The following is a 17,629-nucleotide window of genomic DNA, read 5'->3' as shown; positions in this document are numbered from 1 at the left end:
GGGTACACCAGTCTAAAAAAGGTCATTTGCTCCTAAAATCTGAAATTTTCTGGGTTTTTTTCCTGATTTTTTACTTTAACTGGACCTGCAACCGGAATTAGTCGTTGCCTATGCATATTTCATTAATAATCACGATCGGTAGTTAAATGTCCTCTAGTTTACACTATTTATAAAAGTTTTTGGCCTTTGTTTTTCAGACCTTGAAGGGAAGCCCACCCCTAAAAAAAAAAAGTTTTTTTTTTCTGATTTTTAATTTTCATTAAATTTGAGCTCAAAATGAACATTAAAACTTAAAAACATAACAATTATATGTATTAGATTGAGATAACATACATACACATTGAAATAAATGGCATGACTTTGACCTCCAAATGTATGGAGCGCCATTGGAGCCAAATATCGGTGTATTGGGTACGGCTGTAATACTATGACCCCTGCATGGTAAGGGTTAATATAGATTTAGTTGATTAAAAAAAAGAAAGAAAAACCAATTCTTTGCCATTTATGATGATTTATAATGAAGAAAATGTAGAAAAGAAAAAAATGTAAAACTTTGAAATGAAATTGGAGGGTTGCATGGATGTAAGAACTAAGAATATACTGTTTTTCAGAGTGTGGTAAACTTGAAGACTCTATTACTCTACCAGCAGACGTATCATTAAACATCCAATCAGATTGTACCTCAGTTACCATTTGTTCTGACATTGGGTTTATTGATAAGAAAATCCAGTCTACAATGAAACTGGATCCCTGTACATATGAAATCACTCTTGGCATTGAGACAATGGAGACTACTGTATCCTTGTTACAGTTCCAGTGGGGAAAACCTCAATCCTTTGCCTTACAAGGAGGACTCAGAATGGAGTAAGTTTAATCAGAGAAGTAAACATTTTAAGAAATGTTATTGAATATTTTTTGTGTCACCTGTGAAAATAATTATTTTCAACCCCAGCAGATTTTGTGGCATTAAAAAATGTTTCTAGTAATAAGGTTTTAAAAAGGAGATATATATATATACAGTCGACTCTTGTTATGTCTAAGTCAGCCAGACTAGAGATATATATTGAGATACACATAGTTCGACTCAAACGAACACCGGAAGTTCGACAATCTAAGGGACACAACTCTTGCTTAAATTGGTAAAGCTAAAATAAATTCGGGTGAATATGGCAAGGGGATTGATATTCTAGTATCAGATTGATGTATTTGTATGTCACAGTCTTTTATTATTATAATGACATTATTTATACTTATTCATTGTTTCAATTAAAAAAAATCCTATAGCTTTTCCAAGAGAGTAATTTCCAACCGATAGTTTCGTAATTCAGGTCGGTTATAGCTTACAAATTTTTTTTTTCTCGGATACAAGAGATTTAAGAAAATTTTGATTTCTATTCATTTTGTTTTATCTCAATCTTTCTTTTCAAAAGAAAATATAACAAGATTAAAGACGCCGTTTGAGTAGTTTTTAGGTGATCATCAACAGAAGCCATAATCCTCACTTTATACACACCCAAGCTCATTAGTGTAAATCACAAATTAATTGTTTTGTAAACATTTTAAATACTTTTTCATGAACATTAACAATGTATCACTAATTATTTATAAAAATTCTATAAAAGATAGTCTTAGGTAAACACTTATGGAAATAGCATGTCATAAATCAATACTGTGGTCAGTGACCGGAAATTTAATTACACGTGTAAGATTGTCAGATTAACTCTTCAATCCATTTAAATCCCGGAGGTCATATTTTGACATATGTGTATTAGTTCGAGATAAAAAATGAATTTTGAATGCTTTTGTTAACCTTGGGACCGTAAATTTAGTTCGACTCAACCGAAATTTCGACTCAATCAATTTCGACTCATCAGGAGTCAAATTACATACTTGTGTATGGAATAAAGTTCGGGACACGTGAAAACTTTGACTCATCCAAATTTAGAGTCAACCGAGTTCGAGACAACGAGAGTTAACTGTATCTGTGTTTATATAGTTTCTGAGGATTTTATAGTCTACCAAAAGTAATATAAAATCAACAAAATCAAAAACTTACTACTAATTGTACACTATATTGTTGTTTAAACCTGTATTGACTAATTTGATAGTCTTTTGTGCTACAGTTCTGTTTTTTTTGCTGTTGATATTTTGACCTAACTTATTTTCTTTGTTATACATTTTTCCAGCTATGTGATCCATGATTTAACAAGTGAAGGAATGTACCTGGTATCTGTTGACATGGGTCTGTGTATGGAGACTTCTGACAGAGACAGTTGTGATGTTAAACATACAGTATTAGATAATGTTAAACTGGCAAAGAAGTCCTGTAATTGGAACAATGGATTTGCATTCTCTGGCAATCCTAGTATGAAAAATTACAGTTTTGTTATAAATGTTTACTTCACCTTTCTGTTAAATTGAAATTTTAAGTCTGTCTGTCTGTCCGGCTAAAACATGTCACACTGTTACTTGAGAACGACTTATCCAAATTTCATGGAACTTATTATGGTTGTTTCTTATGATGGTCCAACGATATGAATATTTTTTGGTGATAATAAGATTAAAACTTTTTGAGTTACGGGACTTTGTATCTAAAACAGGGTTGTTTTTTTCACATGTCCTGCTGTATCTCAAAAACGATTTATGGTTTTTGCTTAAAACTTTACACACTTCTTAGTTATATTAATCTTAAGATCTGTATACTTTTTGGTGATGATTCAAAATTTTTTTTTTTAGTTATTGAGTATTTTGTAAAAAAAAATGGGGAGGGTTTTTTCACATGTCGCACTGTATCTCAAAAATGATTTATGATTAATGCTTTAAACTTTACACACTTCTTAGTTATAGTAATCTAAAGATCTGTATACTTTTTGGTTTTGATTCAAAATTTTATTATAGAGATATTGAGTTTTTTGTAAAAAAAATAGGGGGGGGGGGGTTTCACATGTCGCGCCGTATCTCAAAAACAATTTATGATTATTGTTTAAACTTTACACAGTTCTTAGTTATGTTTATCTAAAGATCTGTATACTTTTTGATGATGATTAAAAAAATTATTTAAGAGTTATTTAGTTTTTTGTATGAAATAAAAGGGGGGTTTTCACATGTCGCGCCTTATGTCAGAAACTATTTGTGATTAGTGCATAAAAATTCACACACAAAACGACAGGCGTATCATGCGCTCATGGCACAGCTGTTTATTCTTACATCATTCAATCTATGTTTAGACACATTGTTTATATATAAAACCTTACCATATTTTCCATTATTTTAGGTTTTGACTTATCAACCTGGTTAACTAGTAACAGTTATACAGACTCAAATCCCCTGTCAGGACTGGTCATTGTTGAACTTGAAAGATACCTACAATTAGATGAATTTATACAGCCTAGCAAATGTGTGGCATCTTCTGCACCTTACACACCCACAAATGCTGAAGGCTGGGCTATTAGTACAGGTGAGATTTTTATATAGAATATATAATAACAGTCGACTCTTGTTATCTCGAAGTCAGTCGGACCAGAGAAATATTTCGAGATACACATAGTTCGACTCAAACGAAAACTGGAAGTTTGACAAACCAAGGGACATAACTCTTGCTTAACTTGGTTAAGCTAAAATAAATCCGGTGAATATGGAAAGAGGATCAATATTCTGGTATCAGATCGATGTATTTTAATGCCATGTTCTTGCACTATTTTAATAACAATATTTTTACTTATTCTATTGTTTCAGTTGCAATTTTTTTTTCGAGAGAGTAATTTCCAATAGTTACGTTATTCAGGTCGGTTTTAGTTCACAAAATTGTTTATTCTCGGATATATGAGATTTTGGAAAATTAAGATTTCTCTTTTTTTTTGTTTAATCACACTCTTTCTTTTCAGAAGAAAATATAACAAGATTAAAGACGCCGATTTAGTAGTTTTTAGTAGATTATTTACGGAAGTCATAATCCTCACTTTATTCACCCAAGCTCATTAGTATAAATCACAATTAATTGTTTTGAAAACATTTTAAATACTTTTTCATGAATATTAACAATGTATCACTAATTATTTATATGAATTCTTAGGTAAACACTCGTGGAAATAGCATGTCATAAATCAATACAGTGATTGGTCAGTGACCGGAAATTTAATTACACGTGTATTGTCAGATTAACTCTTCGATTCATTTAAATCCCGGAGGTCATGTTTTGACATATGTGTATTAGTTCGAGATGGATAAAGAATTTTGAATGCTTTTGTTAACCTTGGGACCGTAAATTTAGTTCGACTCAACCGAAATTTCGACTCATCCAAGAGTCAAATTTCATACATTTATATGGAACAAAGATCGGGACCACGTAAAAACTTTGACTCATCCGAAATTTCGAGTCAACCGAGTTCGAGACAACGAGAGTTAGCTGTATAAACCTTTAATTCAGAATTCTTTAAATGGCAAAACTTGATTGTGTTGTATTAGCAGATAATCATAATGCATGTTAAATTTTACTTTAATTTTTATAGAACAAATCGTTTAAAAAACATGATAACGTTGAAGTGTCTTTATAAGAATTTATGCCTTTAATATCACAACAGGATGTCAGACTGCACCAACACTCACAACATTGCCTGGATCTGGTATTGTATGTAACCTTGGTTATTGCTGTACTAAAATTGACTGCTGTGTTGACATTGCCAAGTTAGATACGACCTTCAGAGTTTATGCTGACCTTGATGTGTGTAGTAAGGAGTTTACAGTTGGTGTAGAGAATTTCAACAGGACTATATCCTTGTATAGTTTCCAGTATGCACAAGAGGATACTTTCTCCTTCGGAGGACTTGTTAATATCAAGTGAGTACTAGGATGACATTAATTTTAAACTTTTTCTATCTGGTACTTCTTTTTTAAGAATTTGATATACTTTCTATAACATTTCTGTTTACTATGAACACAGAATTGCATTCCAACCAGTGTTATAAAGTAGAACTTCCCAATCTACAATCAGATACAGTGAATTAATAATAAAAAAAAGGCTTATAATCTATGACTGCAATAATATACAACTATCGGATAACTGAAATTAAAATTTTGAAGTCTTGAAAAAGAAAAAAAATAACAAAATTTTACTTGTTGAGTGGAATATTCATTGCAGATCAAAAAGAAGAAAAACCAGACAAAAATATGACTATCTTTGTGGGTGTTAATTGTTTGTTTAGCTTATAGAGGATACCATACATTCATCTTTTTTTTCAGATACAAAGTATGAAGACAGAAGTTTTCTAAATTTCACATATGTTAGTTATTTGTTAAGCTTATAGAGTATAAATACATTTTTCTTACAGATACAAAGTAGTGAACTACCAGAGTGAGAGAGTGTTTGTAGTTAATATGGACATTGAAATATGCTATTCTGCTGCTGGGCCTTGTGCAGTACAACACACAGTTTTGACTGATGTAAAGTTACCCAAATCTTCATGCAACTACAGCCAGCCATATGCCATTCCTGGTTAGTGCTTTAAAAAAATATAAAATGGTCAAAAGAAATGCAAATAAATATTGAAGGTTTTTGGTAGTTTAGATATATTTTTAAATAGGAAAATCTTGTGAATTTTTCCTGGCTCTTACAATTTTGATCTTAACAAAAAAAGTCGTTTCCCACTCTATTGATGCTACTTATTTAAGAAGAAGGAAACCTTGAAATAATTTCAAATGTTTTTCTGATGGTAAGATATATTTGAATATTGATATGCTTTTTACTAAATCTAAATTGTAGTACTTATACTGATTTGTTGTTGAACTTTACAGATTTCTCATTGGTGTCTTACATGAGTGAGTTGGATGTAAACACTAATGTCAATCAGTTACCAAGTTGGGCTGTAGACTTACTGATGGAAGAATTAGGAATAGCAGGTTTCCAAAAAGATCCGCAATGTGACTTATCAAGCTATTCTGGAGCTCTATCCAATGGATGGGATTCAACAGGTAACATTTTTAATTTTGAAAGTATCTCTTATTATACCTTAACCTAGAAATTTGTAATTATACCCCAACTCAAAATTTGGAATCAAGCTTCATGTTAGCCTTCTATTTAGAATTGAATGCTTTTTTTGTTGTTATAATTTAAAGGAAATGAAAGCAAATGACCATAACACTTTGTCTGAAGCATGCAAAATCTTCTTTCTAAAAATTGGCTTGTCACTTGCAATCATTTCCTATAAATTTCAAGAATTTTTTATGCCCCATTTATTATGCCCCATTTATGGGCATTATGTTTTCTGGAATGTGCGTCCTTCTGTTCGTTCACCCGTTGGTTTGTTCTTTCGTTTGTCCCGCTTCTGGTTAAAGTTTTTGGTCGAGGTAGTTTTTGATGAAGTTGAAGTCCAATCAACTTGAAACTTAGTAAACATGTTTCCTATGATATGATCTTTCCAATTTTAATGCCAAATTAGAGATTTTATCCCATTTTCAGGGTCCACTGAACATAGAAAATTATAGTGCGGATGGGGCATCCGTGTACTTGGGAAACATACTTGTTTAAAATTAATATTAAAAGTACTTACTGTAAGCTATATCACAAGATGGGGTTATCATTTATAAGAGTTATTATCCTTAAAAATAAAAACCTAATCTTATAGACTTGTTGCTGGGGTGACTTTAATTTGTAAATAGATTTATTATTGGATATCAGTATTGTTAGTACATAATTAACTTATTACTTCCAGCTTGTGGAGAACTTATAACACTACCACAGTTACCAGCCTACACACGGTGTAGGTTACCAAGTTACTGTACTGGTGCCCAGTGCTGCTCTAACATTGGATATCTTGGCAGAAAGTTGGAAGCCTTCGTCTTGGTGGATCCATGTAGCTACTCTGTCAGTATTGGACTGGAGAAAAGAAATATCAATGTCACATTACTGGAATTTACACAAGGCAGTTGGCAAACTGTCACTTTAGGCAATCTGCTTAGACTCAGGTAGGTTTTGCAGTTAAAAATCTTGATGCATCATCTTGTGGCACTAGAGATACTTTATATGTGCAAGAAGCTAGTTTAGATTTTGAAAGTAGGTGTTAACTATTTTGCATCAAAGATATACATACAATTGTTTTACAAGAGTGATTTAATTCTTAGCACCTACACATTTTTTAAGTATCTCTTGATATATTTTTATTGAACTAACCATCACAAGAAAATTGGATAAATTCTGAATTATTTCTCTTGTTGAAACAGCCATGTCCTATAAGAAGAAATTTTCTTATTACATATAAATCATTCATTTATTACTATATTATAGATACAAAGCAGAGGAGTTGACAGCTGAGAAGGTTTACTTGTTGTACATGACCATCAGTATATGTTTTGAAACTGTTGGAGATTGCCGTTATACTTACACTGTATTTGATGGGGTAAAGATTCCTAAACAACCTTGTGACTGGACTGGAGGATACGCTATTCCAGGTCTGTAGAATGATGTGTGTAGAAAATTACACTTGACACATTTCAAGTTCATTTATGACTTGCCTTTATAAAACGTAACATTTCCTTAAGTATGTAAAGGAAACTTTATCTGAATATTTATTAAATGAAAGCAAGACTTTTGAAATGAAGTTTCGTTTGATAACACCTATTTTTTTTTGGTATTTTGAAATTTGAAAAATGGTAATAAAATCCTCAGTAAAAGAGCAATTAACTGCTAAGTCACAGTTTTGAGTTAATACTTATGTTTGAGAGGAATAATTGAGTAAAATATTCTAACATTACTTCTTGTAACTGTATTCATCAAACATATGCATTTGATTTCTTTTTAGGGTTCAATTTGAATTCCTACTTGACTGGATTAGGATATTCCACAAGTACACCACTGAACCCATTAGTATCCTCACAACTCTTGGAATACCTGGGAGTAGCCAGTTTGTTGAATACACCAACTGACCAGTGTCAAATGTCTGATTCAATGTATACATCTCCAACTAATGGCTGGACAAAAGACCCAGGTAATTAAAGTAAACTGAAAGGAGTTGCCAGCCAAAAAAGGAAATCTCTTAAAAGTTAAAATAAGTAGGCAATGAAAATAAGTTGCAATGTGTAAAAAAAAGAAGGAAAAAAAGTTTAGCAATAACAAAATGAATTTCTCTGAATTATTCCAAATGTGAAGTAAACAAAAGAAAAATGATTAATCTACAAGAGCTATTTTAAACTAAGTACATTTTTTGTTTATATATACAGGTTGTACATCAGCAGTAGATCTACCAACTCTAGGAAGTAATAGTGTTTGTCACTTATATGATACCTGCACTGGTATATCATGTTGTCTACATTCTACTACTGTTGATAGAAACTTCAATGTCTTCCTCAAGCTGGATCCCTGTACACAGAAACTTGACATTGGTATAGAAAAGTACCAGTTTGACTTTTCACTCTATACCTTCACATTTGAGAAGACTCAGTATTTCCATATAGACAGAGTAATTGAAATTGAGTAAGTTCATTTGCATTTTTGACATTGATGGCTAAGTAGAATTTTTTTTTGCATCTATATTTTTTCTTCAGATTTATTATGTTTTGACATTCATTAGAAATATGATAGCTGAATATGAAATTGACTGATTAGATTAAAAGGATTTTATTTAAGATAGGTGAAATTATGGATAACCTTTTGTTTTTGGGGCACATTTTTGTCTGCACTTTTGCAGTTTAATATCTTATTTAATTGGCCTTTGTAAGAATCTGGCAATTTAGAAGAATTCAAAACATCATTCATGGCAAAAAATAAACGAACCTAACCATCCTTTATATGAAGTTGTCCTTATCCTGAGTTAAAAATGGTATGTCTTTATTTCTGTGTGTCTGTTAATTTGAGTAATATCTTTGATATCTTTTGATTAGAATGAAAGCAAATTAAGTAATTAGCTCACCTTAATTCTTTATTTGCATTTTAAACAAATTATAGTTTTTAAGAACCAGAAAAGGAAAAGGAAACAAATGTTGCATTCCTCCACTTTTATACATTTTGAACTTAAATCAAATTAATGTAAACATGGTAAAGTTATGTGTGTTTTTGTTTGCCATGTTTTAAGACTGTCGAATCTTAGGCAGATTGGCACTTCAGGATGTAAGAATCATCAGTTAAGCTGAAATAGAATAGTGATCAATGATTTCTACAGTCTTTCAACTGAAAAGTATCATTTTTGAACATTTCATTAAACTTGTTTGCCTATTTCTAATTTTCAAACATGAATATGAAACACTAATAAAAGACATTATTTTCTTCATTTATTTCTAACAGGTACAAAATAACAGATTTGGTTGGAGAAATGGTTTATCTTGTGGATATGAAAGTCAAGATTTGCTTCAATGACCCAACCCCATGTGACCTTCAAGATACAATAGTACTAAATACCAAATTACAAAAGATGGTATGTCCATGGTTTAGAGGATACCCAAATCCAAGTAAGTAATTTAATTGTTTTATTAAAACCTGAATATGTTTGAAAAATTGACTTGTGGGATTATGAAATCCAACCAATCCATCTATTTTTTATGCCCCACCTACGATAGTAGAGGGGCATTATGTTTTCTGGTCTGTGCGTCCGTTCGTCCTTCTGTCTCCGTTCGTTCGTCTGTCTGTTTGTTCGTCGGTCTGTTCGTCTGTCTGTCCAGCTTCAGGTTAAAGTTTTTGGTCAAGGTAGTTTTTGATAAAGTTGAAGTCCAATCAACTTGAAACTTAGTACACATGTTCCTTATGATATGATCTTTCTAATTTTAATGCCAAATTAAACTTTTGACCCCAATTTCACGGTCCACTGAACATAGAAAATGAAAGTGCATGTTTCAGGTTAAAGTTTTTGGTCAAGGTAGTTTTTGATGAAGTTGAAGTCCAATCAACTTGAAACTTAGCACACATGTTCCCTATGATATTATCTTTCTAATTTTAATGCCTAATTATATTTTTTATCCAATTTCATGGTCCATTGAACATGGAAAATGATAGTGCGAGTGGGGCATTCGTGTACTTTGGACACATTCTTGTTATGCCCAATTTATGGGCATTATGTTTTCTGGTCTGTGTGTCCGTCCGTTCGTTCGTCTGTTTGTCTGTTTGTCCCGCTTCAGGTTAAAGTTTTTGGTCGAGGTCAGGTTTAAGTTTTTGGTCAAGGTAGTTTGATGAAGTTGAAGTTCAAACAATTTGAAACTAAGTATACATGTTCCCTATGATATGATTTTCTAATTTTAATGCCAAATTAGAGATTTTATCCTATTTTCACGGTCCACTGAACATAGAAAATGATAGTGCGGATGGGGCATCTGTGTACTTGGGACACATTCTTGTTTAGTAAGTAAAAAAAGATAATACATGAAAATAAAATAGATTGATAGTATTCATGATATTAGGACTGGTATTTTCAGGACATTGCAGTTATATAAATGTACCTTTATCTTTCAGATTGGTCCCTTAATCAGTGGTATATAGACAATTCTTTTACCCCAGGATCTAACTTGGATTCCTCTACAGCGTCATCCCTGATGGAAGCAACAGAGATAGGAGAATATTTACTAAGTCCTATGATATCCAGAGATGACCCCTTTGGTACATATGCTGCAGCCTATCTTGGTTGGAGTTCAGGTATGTGTTTATTTAATTAAAATGAGAGGTATATGTATATGATAAGGCCACTTTTTTGCCTGTCAAAGTCAAATCATTATGTGAGTTTATGGTCTAGTGGTTAAGACTGATGGCTACAGTGCTGAAGATCCCCTTGTGTCTTTAGTACTGTTAGAATTATGTTGTACAGGGAGAAGGGGGAGAAACAGACCTGAAGTAAAGAATTTGGAAAATTAGTGAAAAAGAAAGAGAGGGAGACAAATGCCTGGACATCATGTGGTAATGGAGATTGGTCACTTAATCAGTGGTATTTAAATAATTCTATTATTTTAATTTTAGTTTCTTGTGTACAATTTGGAAATTAGTATGGCGTTCATTATCACTGAACTAGTATATATTTGTTTAGGGGCCAGCTGAAGGACGCCTACGGGTGCGGGAATTTCTTGCTACATTGAAGACCTGTTGGTGACCTTCTGCTGTTGTGTTTTTTTCTACGGTCAGGTTGTTGTCTCTTTGACACATTCCCCATTTTCATTCTCAATTTTATGACACTGGGATCTAACTGCAGGTTCTTATATATTTAATTTTAGTATGATGATAATTAGAAATAAAGAACTTATGTTTAATATCTCACATCCAACCTACATGCAACATTCCCTTTCAGATTGTACTGAGGCCCCTGTAACTCTCCTTCAAATGGACCAGTCTGTAATATATTACAACAAACCACCTATCTATTTATGTTAACATAGAACATTTCCTTTCAGAGTGTACTGAGGCCCCTGTAACTCTCCTTCAAATGGACCAGTCTGTGATATCCTGTAATCTAGAGAGCACCTGTCGTGGATTGAGTTGTGCATTAGATGTACCATTCATCAGTAAAACTTTTGAATTCTACATGAGATTAGAGCAGTGCGACTACATGTTGAAAGTTGGAATTGAACGTCAACAATATGAAAGAACACTTAAAGGATATCAATGGGGAGAATGGACACATGTTGACCTAAATGGAGTTTTGAAAATGAGGTGAGTTATTGTAAAGGTTATGACATTCATTTTTGGAAAGTTTGCTATAGCTTGCTATTGCTACTTTCCATAGGCGTCAGCCTCGAACTTATGGTGACAGATTATCGCAATTTATTCTGCTCCGAGATAATTTAGTACTAGTACTAGTGTTTGAATTCTGGAAGATTCTTTTAAAATTTTGAGTAATTACTCATTTGACGGAAAAGATTGAATAAAAAAGAAATGAATGTTCACTGACGATTCAGATGAGTTTAACTTCATTTGAAAATGAGTACATATATCACAAACACTACTTCACGGATCTGCCATGCATACCTGCCAACTTTTGAAAATGCCCATGGGGGTTTTAGCGCGCGACAACAATTTCAAAGGTTACAATTCTTTGCGACGACTTTCGCGTGCTGTTTTGTGGTCCAGAAAAAGTGTCATATTTGTAAGATGAGCTTACATGTCTTTTTCTTAAGTTATTTGCATTATTCTAGTTATTTTATCAGCAGAAAATATGAACATGTAGCTGTAAGACCAGGAATTATTAAGGATACTAAATAGTTGTTGACTTTTCCAATTTAAAATTATACACAAAGAAGGACCTTTATCAGGTTGGGAACAACACCTAGGGATACCCCCTCAATGTTAGGACATTAAAAACCACTTTTAAAGTACAAATGAGCACACATTCACATTATTTGAAGAAACTTTTCCCAAAGAACTATACATCTTATGATCTATCTGGTATTATATGGTCAACACATGTCCAAGAATTTTGATATGTTCTTGGCCCTATATCTTCTTTATATTTAAAATAATGGGACCCTTCATTTAGAAAAGCTGTTCCAAATATAATGTCAGAATTTCCCATTTTTGTCGAGCCTTCGACTTTAGTCGAAAAAGCGAGACTAAGAGATCCTACATTCCGTAGTCGTCGTCGTCGGCGGCGTCCACAAATATTCACTCTGTGGTTAAAGTTTTTGAAATTTTAATAACTTTCTTAAACTAAACTGGATTTCTACCAAACTTGGACAGATGCTTGTTTATGATCATAAGATAGTATCCAGAAGTAAATTTTGTAAAAATAAAATTCCATTTTTTCCATATTTTACTTGTAAATGGACTTAGTTTTTCTGCCGGGAAACATTACATTCACTCTATGGTTAAAGTTTTTAAAATTTTAATAACTTTCTTAAACTAAACTGGATTTCTACCAAACTTGGACAGAAGCTTGTTTATGATCATAAGATAGTATCCAGAAGTAAATTTTGTAAAAATAAAATTCCTCTTTTTCCATATTTTACTTGTAAATGGACTTAGTTTTTCTGCCGGGAAACATTACATTCACTCTGTGGTTAAAGTTTTTAAAATTTTAATAACTTTCTTAAACTAAACTGGATTTCTACCAAACTTGGACAGAAGCTTGTTTATGATCATAAGATAGTATCCAGAAGTAAATTTTCTAAAAATACAATTCCATTTTTTCCATATTTTACTTGTAAATGGACTTAGATTTTCTGCGGGGAAACATTACATTCACTCTGTGGTTAAAGTTTTTAAAATTTTAATAACTTTCTTAAACTATCCTGGGTTTGTACCAACATTGGACAGAAGCTTATTTATGATCATAAGATAGTATCCAGAAGTAAATTTTGTAAAAAAATAAATCCATTTATCCCATATTTTACTTTTAAATGGACTTAGTTTTTCTGCAGGGAAACATTACATTCACTCTGTGGTTAAAGTTTTTAAAATTTTAATAACTTTCTTAAACTATCCTGGGTTTGTACCAAAATTGGACAGAAGCTTATTTATGATCATAAGATAGTATCCAGAAGTAAATTTTGTAAAAAAAAATCTACTTTCTCGGTATTTTACGCTTAAATGGACTTAGATTTTCTTCCAGTTAACATTACATACCTGTATAGTCTGCAGTTAAAGTTTATAAAGCATGTATTAGAATAATAAACTATGCTGGATTTTACCAAACTTGGACAGAAGCTTCTTACAATCAAAAGATTGTATCAAAAGGAATATTTTTATTGATTTTTTTCCTCATTTTTGTTGAGCCTGCAATTTACAGCAAAAGTAGGCGAGACACTGGGTTCCGCGGAACCCTTACAAATTTTTAAGTTAATAAATCTACAGTTGTCTATTGTATTTTTTACAACAGTAAAGAATGACCCCTCCTTGGCTAAGGGTAGCCCCACATTTAAGGGATATCTCATGTTGATGTTGGGGGGGGGGGGGGGGTAGTCCATGTGAAAAATAATAAATAGTACATTATACTTTAAATGATTTGGTAATGTAATTGAATACATAAATAAAATTGTATTACAGCAATTAGTGAATAAACTACTATTTATTATCTTCACTGTAGTACAGCATCATTGAAGTTTGTCAATCAGCCATGCTTTTATTCTTATTCTGTGTAAGAACCTCCTTGCAGTTGAAAAATCATTTGGCATGTTCACGATTTTGCAACAGAGGAAAACAACACAAGTTCAATATCTAGCATGTTAAAATCATCTTGAGAGAAAACGTTTTTGATTGGCTGATTAATTTGATCATGAGAAACAAACAATTTGATTGGCTGAACACGATTTTCCTCCATTTGACACAGTTCAAAATCGGGAACAACAATATTTTTCGTGTAGATTTTCACCAAATCATGTTTTAGAGGGTTTTTCAGGAACACGATCGTGCAATCGTGACAAAGGGTCAAAATCGTGTAGTACACGCCTAAATCGTGAAAGTTGGCAGGTATGGCCATGCGCTGAAGAGAAAATCACAAGAAATCTACGCGAGATTGCGTTTTCATTCATGAAATTTTCATGAATGAACATTTTCCTCTCTTCTTTTACCTGTTTACTATGTACGTATGTAAACGTGGTAAAAGCCAGAGTGTATCGAAAAAAATCGGGAATGACTGATTTAAATGCGAGAACAAGTTGACATTTTTGCCAAGCCGTCGGATAATTGACAAGTGAAAATGGTTTGTTATATCAAAACACAGGTGATAGAATATAAAATACTCGATAATTATTTGTCCAATGTCTCACGCCAAGGACGAGTTAAGGTGTATTATCTCAAATTCGTATCATATAGCATCTGTATAAAAAGCCAGAGTCAGCATCTACTTCTTAGATTATCATAGCTCAGGGTATGAAGACAAGTGCTGTAGAAATGATTAAGGTTCATAATGTGTACCCTTTGGCCTCAAAATTTAGATAGATTACAGACAAACATGTGCATCCCTTATATGAATAGAAATTCAATTGCTTTGTTATTCAAACGAATGGCTTACAACAAAAATTCTATGAATCTAGTGTATTTAAAATTTTTATTCCTGTGGTCATACTGCTGTTGTTATGCTCCCACCGTATTGAGTTTTATCCTTGTTCTTCCGTAAGTATGTACATTCTTGAAACTTCCCTTACTTATACGTACCTCGGTATATCCCAAAATTCGTTTCTGTTCTCTTACTTTAGTTTGCCTGAACCAAAGTGTATGAAACCTATACGCAATGCTTATAACCACAATTCACAAGTCAAGTTTGAATTTTAGTTGCGTCACTTTTACCATCCTAGCGTTTTATGCTACTTTACAAATAGAAAAGTTGCTGGAAATTTTAGCTTCTGTTCTCTAACACAGTTTTTCTTAACCAAATGTTATGAAACTTATACACTATTCTCATTACCATACCATTTTAGAGTTATGCCCCTTTACATACTTTGTATGTAAAAAAAAAATGCTGAATATTTTCGTTTCAGTTATTTAACTTTAGTTCGCTCAACCAAATGTTATGAAACTTATACACAATACTTTTAACCATGAAACCAAGATCAAGTTTGAATTTTGGTGGAGTCTTGTTTACTGCTCTAGGGTTGTGCCTTGTTACAAATGGAACCAGATGCTCCGCAGGGCATAGCTTTATACGACCGCAGAGGTCGAACCCTGAACAGTTGGGAAAAGTTTGGACACAACATTCAAGCTTGATTCAGCTCTGAATTTGGATTGCGATCAAATTTTTGACATAACCTATAGGTTTCTGACACAAAAAAAATGTCAAGATCTTACAAATCTATTGCGCAATACTGTGTAATTAGAATGAATACACAATGCTTATTATTCTATATAATTCAGGTCAAGTAAAAATTTTGGTAGGGTCACATTTACAGTTCTTGAGTTGTGACCCTTTATAACGTTGATGCTAGCGTGGGCATCATTTGTGTCCCATGGACATGTTCCCTATTTTTGATAAAAGCCTTTAATATAAATTCACTTTCTTTACAGTTGTTTTGATTTAAGTTACTGTGACTGTCTTATTTATAAAAGAGGATGCAGTATTTTTGCAAAAAATCAATGCTATCCAAAAGAGTTCAAAGAAGGAAAATGTATTAATACTATAGGCCACAATAAGTTTGTCAATAATGAGAAATATTTGTACCATATACTGGTACATTGTACGTGTAGAAAGCTACAAAAGGCCCCGATATGAAACATGTTGAACAATTCAAACAAACAAAAAATACATGTTAATTTACAAAAAAACAAATATGAAGGACCTAAACCAATAGAAAAATACTAATTCACAGGCCCTTGAAGTTGACATGGCATGGGTACTTAAAGAAATTAACAGAGCTTTCTGCATGTATATTTCATTATTTTAGATCTACAGTTTAAGGTTGCAATTGAAAATAGAAAAACTTTTTATGATAAACATAAAAAAAGTGATTTTTGATAATTACTGACTAGACAATGGTTTAGTTTAAAACATCAAAGCTGTGATGAAATACATATTTGAAATAAAACACATTTTTTGGATAACCTTTGTGGAATAATACACAGCTACAGTTGCAAACTTTCCAGAGGTGCTATCCAGCACTTTGATTAGCTAATATTGCTCAATGACCAAAGAAGCATTTCTCATCACTTACCGTTAGTTGTTCATTGTAACCCTCTGTTAACTTTTACAAAAATCCTCCTCTGAAACTACCTGGTTAATATGAACCAAAAAATGGCAGCAATCATCCTTTGGATAACCAGTTAATGGTGTCTGATGATCCCTCTTGGCTAAATACATAGCCACCAAGGCTAAAAAAGAAGATAGGGGAAAATGCATGTATGAACTATAAATTTTGAATAAAATTGAGAAGGGGAATGTGTCAATGAGACAACAACCCGACCATAGAGTAGACAACAGCCGAAGGCCACCAATGGGTCTTCAATGCAGTGAGAAACCCAGGCACTTGGAGGCGTCCTTTAGCTGGCCCCTAAACAAATATATTTACTAGTCCAGTGATAATGGATGTCATACTAAACTCCGAATTATACACAAGGAACTAAAATTAAAAATCATACAAGACTAACAAAGGCCAGAGGTTCTTGACTTGGGAGAGATTTGAGATGTCAACCCTCCCCCTATATCTCTAGCCAATGTAGAAAATCCATATGTATTTATGACACAGGTATAAGGAATTCCATAATTTCTAATGTGGTAGCTCAAATCATACAAGCTTACTGTGTGCCATGCCAATGATTAGAAATCATTTGACCCCTCCTTATTTATTTGTACTTGAAAATCCCCTTTTTGTATTTCACTATGCCATTAGCTATTGCCATCACTTTTATGATCCTCCTTTTTGATGTCTCCCTGAACTGAAAGTTTGACCCCTATCCTTCAATCTATCTCTCTTTCTGTCTTCCCTTCAGTCTTTTCTTCCATCTGTGCTTCTGTCCCATTATCAGTATATAGTCATTCCAGAAAACTCTTCCTACAGTTTGAATGCTAGAAAGTTTTCACTTTGCTGGCTGTATGGACATTTGACATATATTGGAGGTGTGCATGCTGAAACTTTTTTTTTTATGATTTCACTAAAATTCACAAGAATGTCACTTCTTAAAATGTGTAAAGAATTGATAGAAGCTTGTGCAACATACGATGACCTATAGTTGCTTACAGATTTAAGATGGATAGTTGTCTAATTGGAAATCATACCATTTCTCATTATGCTTCCTGAAAAA

The 17,629-nt window shown here is 32.7% G+C and overlaps 1 protein-coding gene across 1 annotated transcript in view; it reads left to right on the top strand.

Annotated features, from left to right (window-relative positions):
- Positions 1-17,629, top strand: part of LOC134692339 (uncharacterized) — a 44,936-nt gene that overhangs the window by 1,283 nt on the left and 26,024 nt on the right. Inside the window, exons 3-15 of the mRNA XM_063552794.1 lie at positions 612-864; positions 2,187-2,365; positions 3,275-3,457; positions 4,581-4,836; positions 5,328-5,491; positions 5,791-5,967; positions 6,708-6,960; positions 7,280-7,443; positions 7,794-7,979; positions 8,212-8,464; positions 9,272-9,435; positions 10,430-10,609; positions 11,356-11,614. Coding sequence (XP_063408864.1) covers positions 612-864; positions 2,187-2,365; positions 3,275-3,457; positions 4,581-4,836; positions 5,328-5,491; positions 5,791-5,967; positions 6,708-6,960; positions 7,280-7,443; positions 7,794-7,979; positions 8,212-8,464; positions 9,272-9,435; positions 10,430-10,609; positions 11,356-11,614 — 2,671 coding nt within the window. The remainder of the gene's footprint in view (positions 1-611; positions 865-2,186; positions 2,366-3,274; positions 3,458-4,580; positions 4,837-5,327; positions 5,492-5,790; positions 5,968-6,707; positions 6,961-7,279; positions 7,444-7,793; positions 7,980-8,211; positions 8,465-9,271; positions 9,436-10,429; positions 10,610-11,355; positions 11,615-17,629) is intronic.

This window comes from Mytilus trossulus, chromosome 12 (genome assembly GCF_036588685.1).
Source record: "Mytilus trossulus isolate FHL-02 chromosome 12, PNRI_Mtr1.1.1.hap1, whole genome shotgun sequence".
NCBI lineage: Eukaryota > Metazoa > Mollusca > Bivalvia > Mytilida > Mytilidae > Mytilus > Mytilus trossulus.
The sequence above is the reverse complement of the archived record's forward strand: the minus strand, read 5'-3'. Positions and strand labels throughout refer to the sequence as shown.